The following is a 21,637-nucleotide window of genomic DNA, read 5'->3' on the forward strand; positions in this document are numbered from 1 at the left end:
CCTCGACCTAATTAATCTGTAGTGTCTGCCTGATGGCAACAGTTCGAAAAGGGAGTGGCCAGGGTGGGAAGTGTCCTTCAGAATGTTCTGTGTTTTTTTGCGACAGCGGGTTCTGTGTAGGTCTTCCAGTGTGGGGAGAGGGCAGCCAATGATCTTCTGTGCTGTGTTGATGACCCCTTGGAGCTTTTTCCTCTGAGCAGCAGTGCAGCTGGAGTACCAAACACATATACAGTACATTAAAGTGCTTTCTATGGAGCAGCGATAGAAGGACACCAGCAGTCTCCGTGTAATGCTGTGCCTCCTCAGCACCCTTAAAAAGTAGAGTCTCTGTTGGGCCTTTTTAAGCAGCTCAGAGGTGTTCACGCCCCAGGTGAAGTCCTCCTCGATGTGGACTCCCAGGTAGCGGAAGGAGGACACCCTCTTCACACAGACCCCGTCGATGATGAGTGGTGGAATGTCCGTTTTATTTTTCCTCCTAAAATCAATGACCAGTTCTTGGGTTTTAGCCGTGTTTAGGAGCAGATTGTTCTCTCCGCACCACTCCGATAGCTGGACCACTTCGTCCCTGTAGGCAGACTCATCCCCCTTTGAGATGAGCCCCACCACGGTTGTGTCATCCGCAAATTTCACGATGGTGTTGCTGCGGTGGGCGGGGGTGCATGCATGTGTGTAGAGCGTGTAAAGCAGTGGGCTCAGTAATCCTGAGTTTTGTTTTCCAAAATTGGCAGATAAACTGGCATTGAAGTGAATTATTGACAGCTTTCCATCCATGCCGATGCAACTGTTAAACTTCTTCTTAGAGTAATAGCCACATTTTTATTCCCATTACAATAGTAAAGACTGTCATTGATCAATATCTTCATTTGGGTAATTTGAACTTTTTGTGTGTGTGTGTGTTTGTGTGTGTGTGTGTGTGTGTGTGAGTGTGTGCTTTATGTGCATGTGTGTGCTTTATGTGCTATGTACCTGATTCATGTTGGAATTATATACACTGCACAAAAAAATTAAAGGAATCATTTTTTATCAGGGTATGGCATGAATTCAATTACACTTTTCTGATAAGGTTTGGGTCAGGTACGCGGCAAAGGGGGGACCGATATCTGCTGCTTTGTGCACGGAGAAACAGGTTGAACACTGCCCGAGTCCTACAGAATGACCTCCAGCAGGTTACTGGTGTAAATGTCTCTGTCCAAACAGTCAGAAACAGACTTCACGAGGGTTGCGTCAGGGCACGACGTCCTGTAGTGTACCCTGTGCTCACTGCTCAGCGCCGTGGAGCTCGATTGACATTTGCCATAGAACACTAGAATTGGCAAGTTCGCCACTGGCGCCCTGTGCTTTTCACAGATGAGAGCGAGTTTACCCTGAGCACCTGTGATAGACGTGAAAGGGTCTGGATAAGCCAAGGAGAGCGCTATGCTGCCTGCTCAGTGGCCTAGTGGTAGAGTGTCCGCCCTGAGACTGGAAGGTTGTGGGTTCAAACCCCGGCCGGGTCATACCAAAGACTATAAAAATGGGACCCATTGCCTCCCTGCTTGGCACTCAGCATTAAGGGTTGGAATTGGGGGGTTAGATCACCAACTGATTCCCGAGCGCGGCACCGCTGCTGCTCACTGCTCCCCTCTCCCCCAGGGGATGGATTAAAATCACACGGGGATGGGTTAAATGCAGAGGACAAATTTCACCACACCCAGGTGTGTGTGTGACGATCATTGGGTTATTATTATTATTATTATCATTCAGCATGACCGGTTCGGTGGTGGGTCAGTGATGGTCTGGGGAGGCATTTCCATGGAGGGACGAACAGACCTCTACAGGCTAGAGAACGGCAGTCTGACTGCCATTAGGTATCGGGATAAAATCCTTGCACCCATGGTCAGACCCTACGCTGGTGCAGTAGGTCCTGGGTTCCTCCTGATCTACGACAATGCCCGGCCTCATGTGGCAGGAGTATGCAGACAGTATCTGGAGGATGAAGGAATTGACACAATTGAATGGCCCTCATGATCACCTGATCTAAACCCGATAGAACACCTCTGGGACATAATGTTTCAGTCCATCAGACGCTGCCAGGTTGCTCCTCAGACTTTACAGGAGCTCACTGATGCCCTTAGATCTGGGAGGACATCCCACAAGAACACCATCCGTCGTCTCATTAGGAGCACGCCGCAACGTTTTCAAGCATGCATACAAGCACGTGGAGGCCACACAAGCTATTGAAAATAATTTTGATTTGCAGAAATTGAATTTAGGCAAAATGGACGAGCCTGCCACATCATTTTTTCACTATGATTTTTGGGGTGTCTATAAACTGATGCCCTCTGTAGGCTGAAAACTTTTATTTCCATCAAAAGATGTGGCATCCTTTTGTTCCTGAGACATTAAACTGTCCATATCAGTATAGATATCCAACATTTTTGTTGTCATCATTGAAATCTGATGTGTTTTCAAAGTGTTCCTTTAATTTTTTTGAGCAGTGTAGTAGGTTCGTTGGCCTTCTTATGAAGCATCTCTGAACTGTTTTCGCACTCTAATTAATAATTTCTGGTGTTATTCCTTGTAGGGAATCTAACGACTGCATCAATCATGTCTACCGCTCACTAATGTCCCAGCTCACCCAAAACCATGCCGACATCCGTCTTGCAGCCCTTATGATAGCCAGCGACCTTTTCCCCAAATCACATCACTTCCGAACACTCCTGGTGGAGAACTTCCAGGTACTTGGGTAAAGTAAACATTATATCAAATGAGGGCCGAATGTTTGAGAGTGTTGGCAAAGGCAATGAATGCATATCCACATCATGGTTCCTCAGTGTTCGCCCAAGGTTGCAAACGTTTGATGTTTGCCAAGCGTTCACTCAATGTTAACCAACAGTTTTAATGATTTTTAAACATTGTGAAACAGGTACCACCTGAGGCCTCGGACTTCCTCTGTCAGAGGCCTCAGGTGGTACGTGTTGGCGACAAAATCTCCGCCAGCATCACGCTGAGCACAGGGGCCCCCCAAGGCTGCGTGCTCAGTCCGCTGCTCTTCACCCTGCTGACGCATGACTGCACTGCAACCTACAGCGACAACCGCATGGTGAAGTTTGCTGACGACACGACTCTGGTGGGTCTCATCACCGGGGGCGACGAGACTCAATACAGGTCGGAGGTCGACCTTCTGGCCACGTGGTGCAGGGACAACAACCTCCTGCTGAACGTCAACAAGACCAAGGAAATTGTTGTTGACTTCCGGAAGGGTCACACCCAACACCTGCCGCTGACCATCGACCGTGCTGTGGTGGAGAGAGTGAGCAGCACCAGATTCCTGGGGGTGCACATCAGTGAGGACCTCTCCTGGTCCGCCAACACCGCATCACTGGCCAAGAAAGCTCAGCGCCGCCTGTACTTCCTGCGGAAACTCAGGCGAGCAAGTGCTCCTCCGGCCGTCATGACCACATTCTACCGTGGCACCATTGAGAGCGTCCTCTCCAGTTGTATCGCTGTCTGGGGTGGTAGCTGCACTGAATACAACGTGAAGGCCCTCCAGCGCATAGTGAACACGGCTGGTAAGATTATTGGTGCTTCACTCCCCTCCCTGAAGGACATTTACACCTCCCATCTCACCCGCAAGGCGACCACGATTGTGAGTGATGTGAGTCACCCCGCTCACTCTTTGTTTGATCTTCTGCCCTCTGGGAAGAGGTACAGGAGCCTGCGCTCCCGCACCACCAGACTCACCAACAGCTTCATTCTCCAGGCTGTTAGGATCCTGAACTCTCTCCCCCCTTCTGCGTAGCGTCCTGTACTTTTGCGCTATATTCTGTATGCACACTTGCTCCATTTTTGCTCCTCTTATTTATTGTGTTATTTGTTTATTTATTATTTATTCACCACTCTTATTTATTCATTGTTTGTGCCTTCTTGTTTTTATTTTTTTGTGTTGTTTACTTGCATGTGTATTGTGTACTATGTCTTGTCACCGTGGGATAGTGGGAACGTTATTTCGATTTCTTTGTGTGTCTTGGCATGTGAAGAAATTGACAATAAAGCAGACTTTGACTTTGACTTTAGTTTAATATTCATTGTAAAAGTACTTTGTATGTTCTGGGGGAAAATCATAACTGCGAATGAAAAAGGTTGACTTGTTTGGGAGTGTGTTTGCTGACAGAAGAAACAGTATTAATTCTAAAGAGGACAGCCATTTTTGGGAGATTATCATGGGGATGCCAGTGAATTTTACTATTAATCACAGGGTCGGGCCAGAGTTACAATTCAAGGTTGGATTGATTTTGTGGTGAATTCTCTTCGATGGTCAGCTGGTCTTCCAAACAAACGGTGAAAAAGTGGCTGGCTTGGGGAAGGAAAACTTCAGTCACACATGGCTGATTGGGGAAAGATTTTATTCAACCGATGTCAGAGAGAAGTGTCTCGCGCCCTAGCCAAGATGTCGAGTCCCCTTTGTCTACTCTCGCCCTAAAACTTATACTCTTGCGCTTTCCTTTACGCGGGAGCGCGCACATGGGGCTGTTGGATGACCTATGACCTCGCAGTGCGCCTCCCTAACTCTACACGGTGCATATCTTAGCAGTTGTTAATGGAAACCAGATGTGCCTGGTGCCAATGAGCCTACATTCCTGGACCGAGCCCCAAACAATCCCACACGAACCTGACCCGAACATGACCCGGTCACACTTAGGCTTACTAGTGAGATATACATTGCATGATACCAGAATAAAAATTCACAACATTCCCCCCTGACGGGGCACAACAAGTGCCCCGGCAACAACTCGACAAGAAATGACATCGGTACATCCAAAAACCTTCCCCCAACCATTTTATGGTTTTCGTCTACAATTTGGACCTATTTGTCTCATCCTAAATCATGCTCAAGGCATGCTACTTAAGGTTACATTAACTAGGAAAACTCAACCTAATTCAATATCAAATTCCTCCCTGACAGCAATCTGAGGCCTCTCAGGAACCACATTTGACCAAGATTGAATCCCCCAACCCCATTAACTGATTGACGCCGTCCGCACACCCCCCTTCGGTAATATATCACCAACGCCATCAATTCGGAGAGGAAAAGTTTGCTGTGGCCCGTTAGAAGCCCCAAAACGTTGCCGGACCGCCGTCGAAAAAACCTCGCCAATCTAATGACGAGGAAAAAGAGGGAGGCCCATTCTACACCCCCAGAGACACCTCCCACCTGGCGAGAGCCAGGTGAAGGGAGCTCCGGCACACACCACATTCCACAAAGCGTAGCATGAGCCCCAAACACAGCAACAAACAGAACCACGCCCCCCTCGACACATGGGCCAGCCCATGTGCCTCTTGTATTAGCAGGCCTAACAAATCTGGCGGGGCCACCACCAAACCCTCGTGGTTTCTCCACACCCCGTCTGAGTCCTGGCACGCCCCCCTTGACACCCACAAATGTTTGTCCATCGGACTAACTGCCTCTTGCATCAGGGTCACATCACGGAGCGTGACCTTGTCCTCAAGGTCAACCTCGTGCGTGACCAACAAGGGTTTTTCGGTTCGATCACCCTTTGTTATAGCCCTGGCTGCTTCATCTGCCAGTCTGTTACCTTGTGTGACCCTGGACGCATCTGACTTGTGGGCAGCACATTTTGCGATGGCTATCTCGCTAGGCCTCATCATCGCATCTAGCAGCTTCAATATCTGAGCATGATGTTGTATGGGGGAACCATCGGTCTTCTTAAACCCCCGATTCCTCCACACCGCTCCGAACAAGTGGCACACACTATGCGCGTATGCTGAGTCTGTGTAGATTGTGACTCTTTTTCCCTCCGCGAGCAAGCACGCCTCCGTTAGCCCCACCAATTCAGCAAGTTGCGCTGATGCCGGCTGCGGTATAACTTCGGCCTTCATTGTCACAAATTCTGCTCCGTGCGCTTGGATAACCGCATAGCCCGCGCACAAAGTCTCCCCGACTCGATAACAAGAGCCGTCCGTCCAGAGTTCTAAATCCGCCTCCCCCAGGGGGATGGCTTGTAAATCTGACCGCAATCTGGAAAACCTTTCCGCCTCGTGTACGCAATCATGGGGCTCACCGTCCTCTTAAGTTGGCAAAAAGTCAGCTGGGTTTACTGTAGTACACCTTGCCAGAGTGACATCCTCTTGCTCCAAGAGCCTGTAATAGTCTCTGAGCCGGGACTCTGTCAAGGTGTACTTCCCATGATTCAAAAGAGTCCGAAGACTATGATGAGTGAGAATGGTCACAGGATAGCCCATCGTGACGGAAGAGGCTTTATCATACATCAAATAGACTCCCACCATCGTTCAATAACAAGGTGGCAGTCCCATCTCCACCTCGGAATAAGATGTTGAGTAGTAGGCTACAGGTTGGGGTCCAGACCCGGTCCCTGTAGGCTGGCAGAGGACTGCACACGCAAACCTACCCCCCGCCGAGGTGGACGTGAATAGCACAAAATTCTTTGAGTAATCCGGTAAAGCCAAAGCCGGAGCCTCCTGCAATCTCGCTTTGATCGTTTCAAATGCTATGTGGCCATCCTGTGTCCAATCTAGCACTGCGTGAAGTTCATTATTGCCTGTGTCTTTGATCATGGCTCTCAGAGGCCCCACTAATTTAGCGTATTCCTCCACCCAGGAGGCTGAATAACCCGCGATGCCCAGAAACGTTAACATCTGTCTGACAGTTCTGGGCTTCGGGGCTGTTCTTATAGCCTCCAAATGGCCATCAGAAATACGTCTCAATCCGCGCGATATTCTCTGGCCCAAATAGTCAACCTGCAATTGGCAGTATTGGAGTTTTTTCTGTGACACCTTGTGGCCCTTCTCCGTGAGAATTTGCAACAATTTGATTGAATCTTTGTGACACGTCTCTTGTGTCATTATTGTGTCTGATGCACAGACAATAATGTCATCCACATATTGAATGACGGTGCTCTGCACCTGCCGTTCCAACCCTTCAAGATCATCTCTTAGCACTTTGTTGAACACATGGGGGCTATGTTTATAGCCCATCGGAAGTCTCTGGTACTGATAGAACTGACCCTTGAATGTAAAACCAAAAAGTCCTTGCGATTCGCGGCTGAGTGGGACGCTGAAAAAAGCGCCACACAAGTCCACCACCGTGAAGCATCCCGCGTCAGGCGGAATTTGTGTCAGCAAGGTGTGTGGGTCCGGCACATCAGCTACTTTATCAACCACCACCTCGTTCACCGCCCGAAGATCATGTACCAGCCGGTGGGAATTGTCTGGCTTTTTCAACGGCAATATTGGCGTGTTGCTAAGAGGCGTTCGTGTAATTGTCAACACGTTTGCCACAAGCAGTCCTTCAATCTGTGTCTCAATCCCCCGCACTGCTTCCTCCTTCAGTGGGTACTGTGTTTTCCACGGAGGCTTGCAGCCAGGCCGAAGATCCACTCTTACTGGTGGTGCTGACTTTACAAGTCCAATGTCCGTACTATGGCGTGACCACACATAATCGGGCACCTGTTGTAGCATCTCCTCTTGTAGACGGTCCGCTGCCACACTAAGGACGGATTCGTGCGACAGCTGCACCGTTTGAGGTCGTCCGTATCCTTGTGCTGAAATCATGATCTTCATAAATCGTCTATCATCACTCACCCACAGAGCATTGTTCTCCTTTAGTGGGACAAATTTGAGTGTCTCCGCTTCCATCATCATCTCTCCCACATTTTGCTGCTCACAGTCCTCTGACACCATCAAGGTCACATGGGGGACGCTGTCCTTGACTTTGAATTCCTTGTTGAGGTATCCGTCATTGTGCATCTTCATGGCCACTCCCTGTGGTCCCAGGATGATGCAGGTTCCGTTTAGTTGCACTTCGCGGGGTTGTCGCTGCAACCACTCTTCCGCTTGGGACTGTGTTGAGTCTTTGGAGTACTGGAGCGTGCAGTGATACGGATATTCGGGGACCCTTGCTCCATAGGTGTTGGCATAAATGAACCTTTCCCATTTCCTGAAAGGCTTCAACAGGTCATTGCTGATGTCGCTGATCCAGAACACTGTAGGCGTACTTTCTCTGAGTTTTAACTGCATCAGCACCTTATGGCATGTCTCGTGTGAGACCTCGACCACACAACCATCAGGAGAACACTTTATGGTGCAGTTCAATCTGCACAGGGCGTCTCTGCCTAGGAGGGCAATGGGGGTACGGTCCGATACCAAAACTGGTATGTTTATTGTTTGATCTTTCCAGCAGAGCTTTACTGGTCTCGTGGAAGGGATCAGCTGTTTTATACCCTTGAACCCTATTGTCCGTACGAAATGACCGGACATGGGGAGATGAATAGCGTCTTCAGGCCGGACGCAAGTGAAAGCCGCTCCGCTGTCAACCATTGCTGTCAACGGTTGATTGTTTACTTTCACTGCTATTGTTGGCTCTCGTTCCGGACCTGACACTACCAGCTGACATCCCCCCTCTGGGCCCACCGGGCACCTCTAGAATCCAGGTTCCGGGCCCCCAAAAGGGTTCACCGGGCCCTGGGGTTTTGGGGGATGTCGGCTGTACTCCCCTCCAAAGCCTCCTCTGGTGGGCATGCTGCAGTTGCGGGCCCAGTGTCCTACTTGGCCACAGTTATAGCAAGCGTCAGACCTCTGTCCCGGGCCCCCTGTGGGTTTCGACTTTCCTGCCCTTCCCCTGCCTCCACGCCCTCTGGTGCCCCAGGACTGCATGTGGTTGTGCCCCCATTGGGGTGCTAGACTGACGGGCACTGCCATGGCCACCTGCGGTGGTTGGCCAGAGGGCTGCGGGGGCTGCAATAAGATCTGTTGGGGTGGGGTTTGTCCCATGACCATCTGCTTCTTCTCCTTTTTACTGTCCGCGAGCTGCACCTGATTCAATCTTCTCACCACCTCCTGATCCTGTTCTTTTTGAGCCAGCTCTTTCTTCCTGAACCATTCAACTTGATGCGCTATGTGATCGGTGAACACATTAGTGGCCATGCTCCCCAACCCCACAACTTCGGACAATTTGCTCCCCACCGGCAGGGGCAGACCCATCTGGATCTTCCCTCGCAAGATAGCTTTCTCCATTTGGGTCGTGTCGGGGTCATTCCCTGTGACATGTCTCCAAGTCTGATAAGCTCTTGCCACGTATGAGCGGGGGTTCTCTGTAGGTCCCAAGGGCTCGAGTACAATATTGTCCGGGTTCACATTGGTCGGGTACGCTGCCTTCAGTGCTCCCCACATCTGGCCTCGGACTGAGTCATTTGCTGCCGTTGTGGCAAAGCGTTGAAGTCCTGCCTTCCCCAAGACGTCCCTCATGGCATGAACTCCTACGACATTGGCCAATAGCCTCTTAATGTCTCCTACTGCAAACTGAGTTCCCACCATACATTCCTCCAACTTGGAGATCCACGGGTGCGCTCCGTCTTGGATGGTAGGCAACTTCTCGAGGACAGCTGACATATCCGAGCTCTGCCATGGCTTGTATTCCAGTTGTTGTCCTCTCACCACCACTGGCAGAATTGTGGTTGCTCGGGTTGATCCTTGCTCCCGGCCAAAAGGTGTCCCTGGCAGTTTGGACGGCACTTTTTTCAACTCAAGCTTGGCAACCTCTAACTTTTGCAACTGTTCCTCTAGATCAGGGGTGTCAAACTCCTTTCCTTGGGGGCCGAATCCCTACATGTTTTCCAAGTTTCCCTTGTTAAACACACCTGATTCAAATGACCAGTTCGTCCTCACTTTCAGCAGGAGCCTGATTAATTGAATCAGGTGTGTTTAACGAGGGAAACTTGGAAAACATGTAGGGATTCGGCCCCCGAGGAAAGGATCTTGACGCCCCTGCTCTAGATCCTCCTGCTCTCTTGGTTCCACGCTCCATTCTAACTCCTCCAAGCATTGTTCTTTTCTGGCTTCAATGCTCCTTAAAGCGGTCCTTCTCCAGTCCTCCATGGCAACTGGGGTGGAGCGTGAAGTAGGCACAGGGCATTCATCTCCCCAGCTGTCCTCGCAGCTTCCGCTCTCCGTACCGCTTACATCTTTCCTTGCTCTTGTCTTTTTCCCTGGGGTGCGTCCTTTTTTCTCCGCTCTTCTCAAAATGCTTTTGATTACGGGGTTGTAGCCCCCCGCTGCTCCTTCTGTGTCGCTCTGGCTATCATCCTGTAGCTCCCTCTTGGTGGACCCTTGTCTCCCTTCTGTCGCATGTCGAGTTTTATTCCTCTTATGGGTCGGGCTAGGACGCATAACAATCGTGGTCCTAGCTCTTCCGGTATCGACAATGCCCTTGTCTTCGGTCTCCAACTGATAGCTACCTTCTTGGTTAACTATCGGGAGTTGCGGATAGACATCACGTTTATCACTCACATCGTACGGCGGGGGACTCTTAACCGGGGCGACATGTGAGAAAGGTGTATTAACTTTTTCCATTAGCTTCCTAGCTTCTTCCACATTCTTCAGTACATCAGCTGTGATTTCCTCTTTTTTCTGTTTGAGCTCCTGATCCAATTTTTGTCCCTATTCGTCAAATATTTTCAACAATCCCAATTCCAATTCCCTTTTTTCCTTTCTCTTTTCCCCTTTTTGTCCTTTTTTGACTCCTGCTTTGTATGTTGATACGAGTACACGTATAATCTCAATTACTTCCCGGTTAAAAGTCCCTTCCACCGGCCAAGGCCTCTCAATGTCAGGCCATCTCTTGTTCCATTTGTTTGAAATTTCTTTAACCCCTTTGATAAGCGGGTTATTTTTCAACACAACCTCTATGGGGGTCACTGTTGGACTGGTAAGGCTCCTGTCCCCCATTTTCTTTTTTCTTTTTTTTTTTTTTTTTTTCAACAATCAGAAAATAATCAAGCACCAGAGGTCACAAAAACACATAAGACAATGCAATCAGATTTTGCCAACTTCAGATGTTATACACGACCGTTATACAAGAATGTTGGTCTGATATGTATTTGGTTCCATATATTTATGACCCCCCAATCCCCTGTGCTAAGATTAAAAATTCGAGATGCCACCTGTATGAAAACAACCGTACATCAGTTTATGTCGATCAGTCTGTTGTCAAGCCCGCTATGTAATCCCTTGTTCCCAAGTGAAAGTAACACACAAGAGTTTGTGGACAAAATCACACTGGCCTTAAGAATTTGGGTGCGGCGCTCCACGAAGCTTTTCCTCAGACGACCTGGAAGTTCCGTCCGTGTCTCTTTGTCCTCTGGGAGGAGACGTGTGCATCCACCGTCTCGTATTTGTTATGCAAACAGGAGAAATAGAAGTCTTGTTCAAGTTAACGTAATCTCTCAATTTCTCATTAGTTGCCAGATGGACTAGGGGCGCTGGCCGCTCTCGACAGGATCCCTCATAATTTACGAGCGAACACCCCTTTCTTCACTTTCTCCCTCCTCCTATCGGTCTTGGGCCGAATGTGTGGCGTCCTGCCATAAATCACTGCTGCCACGGCCCAACTCTTTTCTTAAGACACACAGGTACACATACATTAGTATTTTAATGAGTATTGCAAGCATGTCTCTCTCTTGCCTATTTGCAAACTGTTAAATATTAGTGCCAGTGATGTTTCAGTTTCAATCATGCACGTTCGCTGTTGGTCATGCACCCTTTGCTCATCAACATTTGATCTCCCCTCGTCTTGTCTCAGTTCTCATCGACATTGACTTCTCCCGGGGGGAGGGGGGGGACCCAGCCCCGCCTTTGCGGGCTCCTCGGCACAGCGCCCCCGGACAAGGGGGGGTCAGCGTATCAATGTTGACGCCACGCTCTGGCCAGGCCCGCGCGTCTCGCCGGCCCCCACCCCTGCCGCTATAGCGCCATTCCGCGCCTCGGAGCACACCGGGCCCCCTCCTTTCTTGGACATTCTCTGATTCATGCCGTCTTCCTCCCCCCATGCGTGTGCACATAAACGCACACACACCGGGCGCGCACACAACCGCACATGCACACACGCATCCACGCGCACAATACACAAAGCGCGCACATAGAGCTCATACGAACGACGACAACTGACAGAAACTTTACAGACATCACGCACGAACATAGAACACAGACAAAGGGATTCGAATCCATCTCTCATGTAGCTTCTTACTAACCGCTTCCATGCGGTTTGGTCATTCTGTGGCTTCCTACCGTGCGCAGGTGCACTTACAAACATGCCCTTTGCACTTCTTGTCTTTGTTTCCCCTAAGAGCGCTTTGCGTTTCCCCTTATACTGCAGATTTTTAACTTCAGTGTGCACACAAATTACTTTTCATACATGGTATACCAATATTAAACCCCCTGAGGCCTCTTTATCCACGTTTTCCAGTTTCTATCGGCTGCGCACTCCTCCGCTCTGCCAATTGCGGTCTGCTGCAAGCCGTAAATTTCATCAGACTTTGACAGGCGTGTGTGCTATTACAGTGCGCCTCGACAATCGGAATCGAACCGTGTCGACTTTGGGTACGACCGCAGCGCACCAGTTCACCCCGGTAAGTTGCCCGAAGAGTATCTCTTTAAGAGGCTAACGCCCAGCGGTCAGCCGGGGGAACCGCGCAACCCGCACAAACTCCTAATCTGACCAGTGCTCAAATAACGTGGTCTGCGCGCATCATTCTCTTCGGCACCCTGGTCCCAGACCCAGCCGGTATTTCTCCCCCATTCGTTCACACAGCTACGGATGCCAAGGCTGCGCACTCCTCCGCTCTGCCAATCGCGGTCTGCAGCAAGCCTCCCTTTTTCGTGCGACCTTTATAGAGACAAATGCCACCACCGAACATCTCAACGACCACATTGGGTGTGATCTCAACGTCCCAGCACGACCCGGGAATTGTGCCTCCGGTGGCTTGGTGGCGCACGTCTCTTGTCGCAAACAGTGTTCAATCGTATCTGTGTTTTCGCCTCAATCACACAGCTAAAATTTCTATCCTCCATCGGGTCTGTCGCCAAAATAAAGTCCACGTTTTATGGGACTTTCTATTCTCCTTCTCTCGTGACAGCCGATCAGCGATGTCCCAGACATCCTGTCCTGTTACACGTGCCCTCCGTCTCGGGGCATTTTTCTTTCTCATTCATCATTCACACCAGACATGTCACTCACACTGTTGTGCACGTTCCCCATTACATTTTATGCTATTTTTCCATTCTTCTTTTTTTTTTGCCTTTTTTCTGTTTTCTATTTTTATTGAACATTTTCAATTTTCCATTGGGGCTACTCCCCCCTTTCAAAATCCACATCTCGTCGACATTCAGCTAGGGGAGACAAATCCCCCCCCTTGCCAGCCACTGGCACACCAGGCCCATTAACTGTCCCGCTTAGGAGCCACTCCATCCCCCCCCCACACCAGGCACGAGCACATCGCGACACCGTGAGTGAAAGCTTCTCACCTCAAACTCAGCCTGCCGGCCGGATGCCCGATGCTCGCACCCAGGCGGGCGAGGGCTCCCCGAAGGACACGAGAACTGTTCGTGACGCCAAAATTGTGGTGAATTCTCTTCGATGGTCAGCTGGTCTTCCAAACAAACGGTGAAAAAGTGGCTGGCTTGGGGAAAGAAAACTTCAGTCACACATGGCTGATTGGGGAAAGATTTTATTCAACCGATGTCAGAGAGAAGTGTCTCGCGCCCTAGCCAAGATGTCGAGTCCCCTTTGTCTACTCTCGCCCTAAAACCTATACTCTTGCGCTTTCCTTTACGCGGGAGCGCGCACATGGGGCTGTTGGATGACCTATGACCTCGCAGTGCGCCTCCCTAACTCTACACGGTGCATATCTTAGCAGTTGTTAATGGAAACCAGATGTGCCTGGTGCCAATGAGCCTACATTCCTGGACCGAGCCCCAAACAATCCCACACGAACCTGACCCGAACATGACCCGGTCACACTTAGGCTTACTAGTGAGATATACATTGCATGATACCAGAATAAAAATTCACAACAATTTCAAAGTGGAATGATTCATTTTGATTAAGTCTGGTACAACTCAGTTCGAGAGGGTATGATTCAATTATGATCCCAACTCCTCCCCCACCGTCTGTTGTCTTCCGGGTTAGAGCACGCTGGCGTCCGATTTGTTGACTGCCGCTTCTGTCCCGGACCGTGTCCGTTACTTGTTTTTCGTTTTCCCGTTTTCAGTGCACCCGTCTCTTCTTTTATTTTTCTTGTGTTGTCTTCCGTCCACCTCGCATCCCCGCAGCTCCGCTCTCACCTATCTGTTTCCTCTCCCTCGGACTACCAACTACGTTAGCCAGCTAGCCAACAGCCAACTGGCCAAAACCACCACCGGACCCTCCTACCTCCCGACTCGGAGCCTGTGGCCGCCTGCTGTGGACTCGACGGCCGCTCTGGCCCGGCTCTCTGGCCTTCCGTCCGGCGTCCTTGGGGGACGGGCTCCACTCCCTGCGGGCTCGCCAACTGTGGCTCTGCTGTGTGCCGCCGTGGTGCGTTGGGGCCTGCCGTTCGGGCGGGTGCAGTCGAGGTCGACCGGCATCACCACCTGGTCCACTGCTGCTTCCACACGAGACTGGGATCCTTCGCCGTCGCCACTGCATCTGACCAGCATTTCCCCGATGGCTCATCCATCTCCTCTTTTTGGACTACCAACACCCCCCCCCGTCACCCCCACCTCCCGTACTGGCAACCTCAACAACCTCCGCTCCCGCCCCTCCTGCTCCTCCATCCATCTCCTTCGCACTGCTGACCGATGTCAACACCACCACCCACTGCACCAACATCACTACTCGGTCCACTGCTGCCTCCATGGTAGAGTGAGAGGTTGTGGGTTCAAACCCCGGCCGGGTCATACCAAAGACTATAAAAATGGGACCCATCGCCTCCCTGCTTGGCACTCACTGGAATTGGGGGGTTAGATCACCAAATCACCGCCGCTGCTCACTGCTCCCTTCGGGGATGGGTTAAATGCAGAGACAAATTTCACCACACCCAGATGTGTGGGTGACAATCATTGGGTCTTTACCTTTTTTTTTTTTTACTGCCTACCAACTTCTAGCTAACCAGCTACTAGCCCAGGGGTGGGCAAACTTTTTGACTCGCGGGCCGAACTGGGTTCTAAATTTGGACCGGAGGGCCGAACCAGGAGCAGATGGACGTAGTGTTTGTGTGAAGTAATATAAGCGACCTGTAAAGGTCATTGCATAAAAGATTTTGGCCTTTAGTAGGTAGTAAAGCATGGATATTCCAAACAAGTTTTTTGAAAACAAATGCATTTATTAACAGCATTAAAAAAAATAAATCACTAAAAAACTGCTATCAGTGATTCTCATAAAATACGACACTATTATTATGAATAACAGTCTCCATCACTTCAGTGCCTGCAGGTCAGATTAATGAAAAATGTTTATCTTATGAGATCACATCAAACAGCAAACATTCTGACCAAATATATCATCTTGAAGAATCGGTGAAAGCATACATCCAAATAAAGTAATCAAAACGGCAACACGGTGAGGGGTATCTGAACATCAGAGCAGAGTTTTAACTCACAAACACCTGGTAACAGAGGTGAGGAAACGGGAAACACTTCCTTAAAGTAAGCCTTAAGAACTTTACAGGTTAAGATTAGTCGCAAACAGGTGGTGGGTGCATCAATGTCCTTGAGCATCCTGCATTGTTTGAAAATGAGTGGTCGCTAGTTTCAATCCCTGCTATGTGTACAAATCATATTCAAAATGCATTTTTTTACAACAAACTTGAGAGCCTCCCCTTCATTTTCAGTGGGAACAGTGTTGTTGGTCTCCCTTTTTTGCTAGTGCATCATAGTCTGGAGTAAAAATTGTTCTGGCCATTCTTAGGAGAGATCCGTTTACCTCGATCTGTGACGGGTTGATGTGGCTGAACGTCACGTCGCGTACATCGAGCCAAATTGGCCACTCTTTTAACATTCGGCACTCACTTCTTTTCTTCGGGCCACTCATTTTAATGGAAGGATTCCAGGGGAAGGTTTGTGGGTGGCTTTAGCGTCAAACTGTATCTGAAAGCTCAGCGAGCGAATTACAAGAATGCTGTCGTCACAGCCCACGCTCTAAATTCGGGACTGATACAAATAGAGCGCGAGCGCGCCATGTCCGTACTACTGAGTACGTACGTACACGCACTTGTGATGTGCACCGAGCTTTCTGACACGGCTTCCGGTAGTAAATGCGCAGGCGAGCGGTTCCCCATCTACTGGGGAAACGCAGTCATTGCAGGCAAAATGACAAAAAAAAAAGTTTAATAATACAATTAATTCAGGGTTGGCGGGCCGGATTAAACGGTCCCGTGGGCCGGATGTGGCCCGCGGGCCGTAGTTTGCCCACCCCTGTACTAGCCACTTCTAGCATTTTATCTGGATTATTCCCAGCTGCTGTCACGTCGCATCTCTTCCATGAACTATCACTTCTGCTACTCCGGGCTCCTATTCCACCAACTTCTCGCCCATTTGTCTACACTGCTGCTAGTCTTCATCGCCTCAACTATAATCAACGTCTCCCTGCTGCTGCCTCAGCTGCCAGCAAGGCAGGGCTCCTTCGCCGTTGCCGCTACATCCCACTTAGCGCTGGACTATCTTTGAACTGACATTTCCATTATGGCTCACCCATCCCCTCTTTCTGGACTACCTCTCGCCCCCCCCGTCACCCCCACCTCCCGTACTGCCAACCTCAACAACCTCCGCTCCCCCCCCCGCTCCTCCATCCATCTCTTTTGCGCTGCTGAACTGTTGCCCCCTCTTCAACAAATGACCAGTTATTTTTGAACTACTGCTGGACAATAACTTGGATCTGCTCCTTCTCTGTGAAACATGGCAACAGCCCCTGGATTTCTTTGCTCTCAACCAAGCCACTCCGTCCAACTACAGCTACATCGCCAAACCCCGCCTCTCTGGGCGAGGGGGTGGCATTGCTGTCCTCCATAAGTAGTCCCTACCCATCACTGAATTGAACCTCAACCTCCCATCTATTTCATCCTTTGATCTCACTTTTCCCCTCCCTAACTCTACTACTGCTGTTCTCATCTACCGCCCCCAAAGTCACATCCGTCTTTTCTTTCTGAACTCTTTGAACTCCTCACCATCATATCCTCAGTCTCCTATCGCCTCCTGCTCATCGGTGACTTCAACATCCACATCGACCAGCCAACTGCCCCACTGACGTCTGACTTCATCTCTCTTCTGGACTGCTTTCATCTCACCCAGCACATCAACTTCCCCACCCACACCAAAGGCCACACCCTGGATATAGTATGCTCCTCCTTTCCACTCACATCCAAACCCCATCCTCTCGCCTTCCCACTGTCAGATCTTCTCTGCATCCTCTTCTCCGCCCCTCTACCCTCGCCTCAGAATTCCACAAAACGCACCATCTCCTACCGCAACATCAAGACTGTAAACCCAATCACGCTTTGCCAGTTCTTATCCTCTGCCCTTCCCTTCCTCCCCTGATGACCTCACCATCATGCTCAACAACATCCTTTCTGACTCCCTTGATTCCCTAGCCCCCTGGAAAACGTCCTCTATTACATTCACTAACTCTGCCCCCGGTACACCCCGGAACTTCGCTCCATGAAACAAACTGGCTGTCAACTTGAACGCCTCTACAAAAGAACCCGCCTCACTGTCCATGCTGAAACCTTCAAACAGCACATCTCCTCCTACCGTGATACTCGTCATGCTGCCAAATCTGCTTACCGTAATTTTCGGACTATAAGTTGCTCCGGAGTATAAGTCGCACCAGCCATAAAATGCCCAAAAATGTGAGAAAAAACATATATAAGTCGCTCCGGAGTATAAGTCGCATTTTGGGGGGCAATTTATTCGACAAAATCCAACACCAAGAACAGACATGAACGAGCAACAACAGGCTAAACGATACGGTATGCTAACGTGACAAACACAAACGAGGAGCTGAGAACGGGCCTGACGTAACATTCAGTTATTTAAAAAAAAAAATTACATAAATAACACGTTTATAAAACCATCTGTGTCACTCCAATTAATTAAATCCATCGATCGTCCTTTGTAAACAATGCCGTGTGCCGCGCCGCAGTTCAAATTATTCCACAGGCCCATACAACGATATATAAACTATATTTTAAATAACTATCACATAAACAACAATATTATCAAACCATTTGTGTCACTCCAAATCATTAAATCCATCGATCAAATTTCTCGTCCTTTATGGCATCCTGGTGACAGAGGACATGTCCAGAGGATATGGCGCTTTAAAGTGTTAATTACTTTATTTGATTTTTTTCTCTCTATTTTTCATGTTTTGAATATGTTCAAGATAAAGATATCAAAGCATGTGAAGTGATCAACTATACTAAAAATAACATGTGAAGTGGTCAACTATACTTGTAAGTGATGTGTTAATGAGCAAGTAAAAATTTGTGAAAAAAAACATATAAGTCGCTCCTGAGTATAAGTCGCCCCCCCACCCAGACTATGAAAAAAAACGCGACTTATAGTCCGAAAATTACGGTACTTCTCATCTCTCATTAATGACACCAACCGGAACCTCCGCATACTGTTCTCCACAGTCAACAAATTGCTGCTGCCACCGGCCACCAACCCACCCTTCTCACCCGCCCTCTGTAACTTCTTCCTTGTCAACTTTAACAACAAAATCGCTCAAATCAACAGTTCTCTGACTGCCACCACCAATAACTCCTCCTCCCCCACCTCCCCTGCTCTCCTGCCCCCCCTTCCTAACCTCCCGCCCTTCCCCTCTCTCACTGCCTTCTCCCTTGTCGACTCCTCCATCATCCTAGACATCATCACCGCATCTAACACAACAACCTGCTCTCTCGACCCCCTTCCAACGACCTTAACTAAGGCCTGCCTCCCTGTCCTCCTCCCTCACCTCACCACCCTTTTTAATCAGTCTCTATCCCTTGGCCACTTTCCCACTGTCTATAAGCTTGCAGCCATCATCCCGTCCTCAAAAAGCCCACCTTGGACCCAGTCAACCTCTCCAACTACCGTCCCATCTCCAACCTTTCATTCTTTTCCAAAACCCTCAAACGCATTAACGCCGCCCAATTCCACACCCATTTCCAGTCCAACAACCTCTATGAACCCCTCCAGTCCGGATTCCGCCCACTTCACAGCACCGAAACAGCTCTTGTTAAAGTCACCAACGATCTCCCCAAGTTGTGCAGACTCTGGTGCCCTCAATATCTTGTTACTACTTGACCTTAGCGCAGCCTTTGACACTGTGAACCACTCCATCCTCCTTCAAAGGCTGCACCAACTAGGTGTTGAAGGCACTGCACTCGACTGACTCACCTCCTATCTCGCCAACAGAAACCAGTCATTGGGGAGAGGATTCTTGTTCTTGGCCCCCTCCTATTCATCTTTTACCTCTTTCCCCTTGGTAATGTCATTCGCAAACTCAATCTGGACTTCCACTGCTACGCTGATAACACCCAGATCTATATACGCACCACACCAACCCAAAACCCTCCCCTCACCCACCTTGAGACCTGCATCTCTACAATAAAAACATGGCTGACCCACAACTTTCTCAAACTCAACAGTGACAAAACAGAGCTCTTCCTCATAGGCACTAAATCCCCCCTCAATAAAACTGGATCCATCACACTCACCATAGACTCCTCAACCATCACTCCCTCCCCTCTGGCACGCAACCTTGGCGTTATTTTCGACCCTACACTGTCCTTCCACCCTCATGTTAGCTCAGTTGTCCAGACCTCCTACTTCCACCTCCGACGCATCGCCAAAATCCGACACTGCCTCTCTCTCCCTGCCGCTAAATCCCTCATCCATGCGCTCATCTCATCCCGGCTTGACTACTGCAACTCCCTTCTCACTGGAATCACTGCTCACTCACTCCATAGACTTCAACTAGTCCAAAACTCTGCGCTCGCCTCCTTACCCACACCCGGTCCTGCGAACATATCACTCCCCATCAAGAAGCGTATCATCTTCAAAATACTCCTCCTCACCTTCAAAGCCCTTCACCACCTGGCTCCCACTTACCTATCCGACCTCCTTATCCCCTACGGCCCCAACCGTCCCCTCCGATCCTCCAATACTTCACGTCTGACAGTCCCAAAATTTAAACTCAAATCCTTCGGTGACAGAGCCTGTCAAGTTTTGTCACCGTCTTCTGGTGAAATTTCGAACTGCATCTGAGCCAATTCGTCTGGGCCAAATCCAATACACATTCACGCACCATCTTGTACCATCCTAACCATCATGTAACTTGACAATACATACTCTATGAATGAACTTGTCACGGGTGATGGGCATTATTTTGATTTTAATGATGCTACTACCGTTAATGCTACTGCTTATTGATGTGGTATATAAGATGTTGTTGGTATTTTTTTTCGTCAAAGTCAAATCAAGTTTATTTATATAGCCCTTAATCACAGACACGTCTCAAAGAGCTTCACATGGGCAAAGTTGAAAATTATTCTCAACAGCCCCTGATCTCAACTCCCAGGCGGGCAGGAGAAAACCCCAACTGGGGAGAATTGAGCAACCTTGAGAAGGAACCACAGATGGGAGGATCCCCCTTCCAGGTTGACCAGGCTGCAATGGATGCAGAGTGGGCAAGATTGAACACATAATATAAAACGAAAAAGTAGATGTCCATATTCAAAATGAGGACCTGCAGGAAGTTGCCCCTCAATTGTCATGGCAGTGTCTGCAAGCGGGGCTAATCTGCCTCAGATCCCTCATCCTGATTGGTTGACATAGAATCCAGACAGCCATTTTCAGTTTGGGTGTCACCTAAACCCATCACCCCTGGGAGGGGGGGGGCAGGACAGAGAGCACAAACTGCAACCGAATCGGCCAACTCAGGTTACCGTATTTTCTGCGCTATGAGGCGCACTTAAAACCTTTTAATCTACTCAAAAAATCACATGTGCCATATAATCCCGGGCGCTTTATATATGGATCAATTGGTGAATTTGTTGATCCATGGTTGTACACAGCACTCTAACCAGTGTGAGTAGTAAATTACAAGGTCACATCGCTTTCAGCATTACGGCAACCGTGGTCAGGGGTGTCACCGAAGTAATAGCGGTAAACACTCATACTGTGCTTACACCTAGTCCAACACCACTTATGTGTGTATAAAGATGCCAAAATGGCACGCATGCCACTATCTGCCAATGGATTGTGGAGGCCTGGGCTGATATATCAGCCTCAACTGTGGTCCGAGCTTTCGCAAAGGCAGAAATAATAACTGAACTGCCAGGGAATAGCAGTGACACTGACATGGATAATGACGAGAGGGAGCCGGGCATAATGAATGCCGCACTCGCCCAACTGTTGAATTCGGACACGGAAGAGGAAGAATTCGGCGGATTTGTGGACGGGGATATGTAAATATGTACATTAACATTTGAACAACGTCGTGTTATTGTGCAATGTTTGTATTGTATATCGTTCAACTGTTCAAAAAAACTCTTCAATTCGGACACGGAAGAAGAAGAATTTGACGGATTCGTGGACAGGGATATGTAAATATGCACAATAATGTTTGAACAATGTCGTGTTATTGTGCAATGTTTGTATTGTATATCGTATTGTATATAAAGTTTGCCGTATATAAAGTTTGAGGGATTTGTGGATGGGGATATTTGAATTTGCACATTATTGTTTGAACAACGTGAAAATATTTCTGAAATAAAACATTCAATGACGGTGCGCCTTATAATCCAGTGCGCCTCAGATC

General features: G+C 49.1%; 1 protein-coding gene and 1 long non-coding RNA gene across 6 annotated transcripts in view; one reads left to right on the top strand and one right to left on the bottom strand.

Moving 5' to 3' along the window:
* Window positions 1-21,637, top strand: part of uvssa (UV-stimulated scaffold protein A) — a 158,523-nt gene that overhangs the window by 18,040 nt on the left and 118,846 nt on the right. For all 5 annotated transcript variants that reach the window (XR_005099210.1, XM_037262838.1, XM_037262837.1 and 2 more), the window contains one exon: window positions 2,564-2,717. Coding sequence is in view for 4 of the 5 variants with exons in the window: in XM_037262838.1 (XP_037118733.1) it covers window positions 2,564-2,717 (154 nt within the window). In the remaining variant the exon portion in view is untranslated. The remainder of the gene's footprint in view (window positions 1-2,563; window positions 2,718-21,637) is intronic.
* Window positions 4,041-21,392, bottom strand: LOC119129545. Its single transcript, XR_005099243.1, has 3 exons — window positions 21,190-21,392; window positions 11,608-11,615; window positions 4,041-4,050 (listed from the first exon to the last, which is right to left on the bottom strand). It is a non-coding gene; the product is annotated as an uncharacterized LOC119129545 (long non-coding RNA).

This window comes from Syngnathus acus, chromosome 10, assembly GCF_901709675.1.
Source record: "Syngnathus acus chromosome 10, fSynAcu1.2, whole genome shotgun sequence".
NCBI classification, from domain to species: domain Eukaryota; kingdom Metazoa; phylum Chordata; class Actinopteri; order Syngnathiformes; family Syngnathidae; genus Syngnathus; species Syngnathus acus.